General features: G+C 46.5%; 1 protein-coding gene across 1 annotated transcript in view; it reads right to left on the bottom strand.

Moving 5' to 3' along the window:
- LOC105542571 (cytochrome P450 2G1-like) overlaps positions 1-945 on the bottom strand; it is a 23,477-nt gene that overhangs the window by 6,902 nt on the left and 15,630 nt on the right. Inside the window, 2 exon segments of the mRNA XM_011984170.1 lie at positions 520-737; positions 859-889. Of these exon segments, the coding sequence (XP_011839560.1) occupies positions 520-737; positions 859-889 (249 nt within the window).

Here is a 945-nt window from a genome sequence, read left to right as displayed (position 1 = left end):
GTTGTGTGAGCTGAGATCACGCCACTGCACCCCAGCCTGAGCAACAGAGGAAGACTGTCTCCAAAAAGAAAAGACAAAGAATAAAAGATGTGATGCCAGAAGCAAACAGAGGTTTGAAGAAGCTACGCTGCTGGCTTTGAAGATGGAGAATAGAGTCGTGAACCCAGGATTACAAGGAGTACAGCTTTAACACCCAGAAAAGGCAGAGAATCAGATGGTCCGTTGGTGTCAGCTAGTGAAAGCCTATTTGAACTTCTGAAATTCAGAACAGAAGGATAATACATTTGTGTTGTTTTAGACGACTAAGTTCCTAGTAATTTGTTACAACAGCCATAGGCCACAGACACCAAGTAGAAGATTAAGTTAAATGACCCCCACAGTCGGGGATGTCGTGTTTCACGCCCTGAAGTTCTAAGTGAAGTGAAGAGTCTGAGGCTGTGGGATTCTAGATTTTCAAGATGATGTCTTCTTTATGTTGGGAGGGGGAGGTACCAGATAAGCAGCTCAGGGTGGACTCACCTTCCACTTCGGGATGCTTCATTAACAGCAAGAATCCATAGCGCAGTGTAGAGCTCACCGTCTCCGTGCCAGCAAAGAAGAGGTTCAGAGTGGTGAGGACCAAGTTCTTGAGGTTGAATTCTGTACGAGGATTATTTTTATCCTGAGAGTGAGGGGATAGTGAATGGAGTCACTCTCTTCTGTCTTTATTGTCTTTTTTTTTTTGACAGTCTTGCTCTGTCGCCCAGACTGCAGTGCAGTGGCATGATACCATCTCACTGCAACCTCCACCTCCCGGGTTCAAGCGATTCTCCTGCCTCAGCCTCCCGAGTAGCTGGGGTTACAGGCGCCCGCCACCATGCCTGGTTAATTTTTCTTTTTTTGAATATTTAGTAGAGATGGGGTTTCACCATGTTGGCCAGGCTGGTCTCAAACTTCTGACCTCAG

The sequence above is a fragment of the Mandrillus leucophaeus genome, unplaced genomic scaffold (genome assembly GCF_000951045.1).
Source record: "Mandrillus leucophaeus isolate KB7577 unplaced genomic scaffold, Mleu.le_1.0 Scaffold106, whole genome shotgun sequence".
Taxonomy (NCBI): domain Eukaryota; kingdom Metazoa; phylum Chordata; class Mammalia; order Primates; family Cercopithecidae; genus Mandrillus; species Mandrillus leucophaeus.
Note: the sequence above shows the minus strand (reverse complement) of the source record. Positions and strands in the feature narration are given on the sequence as shown.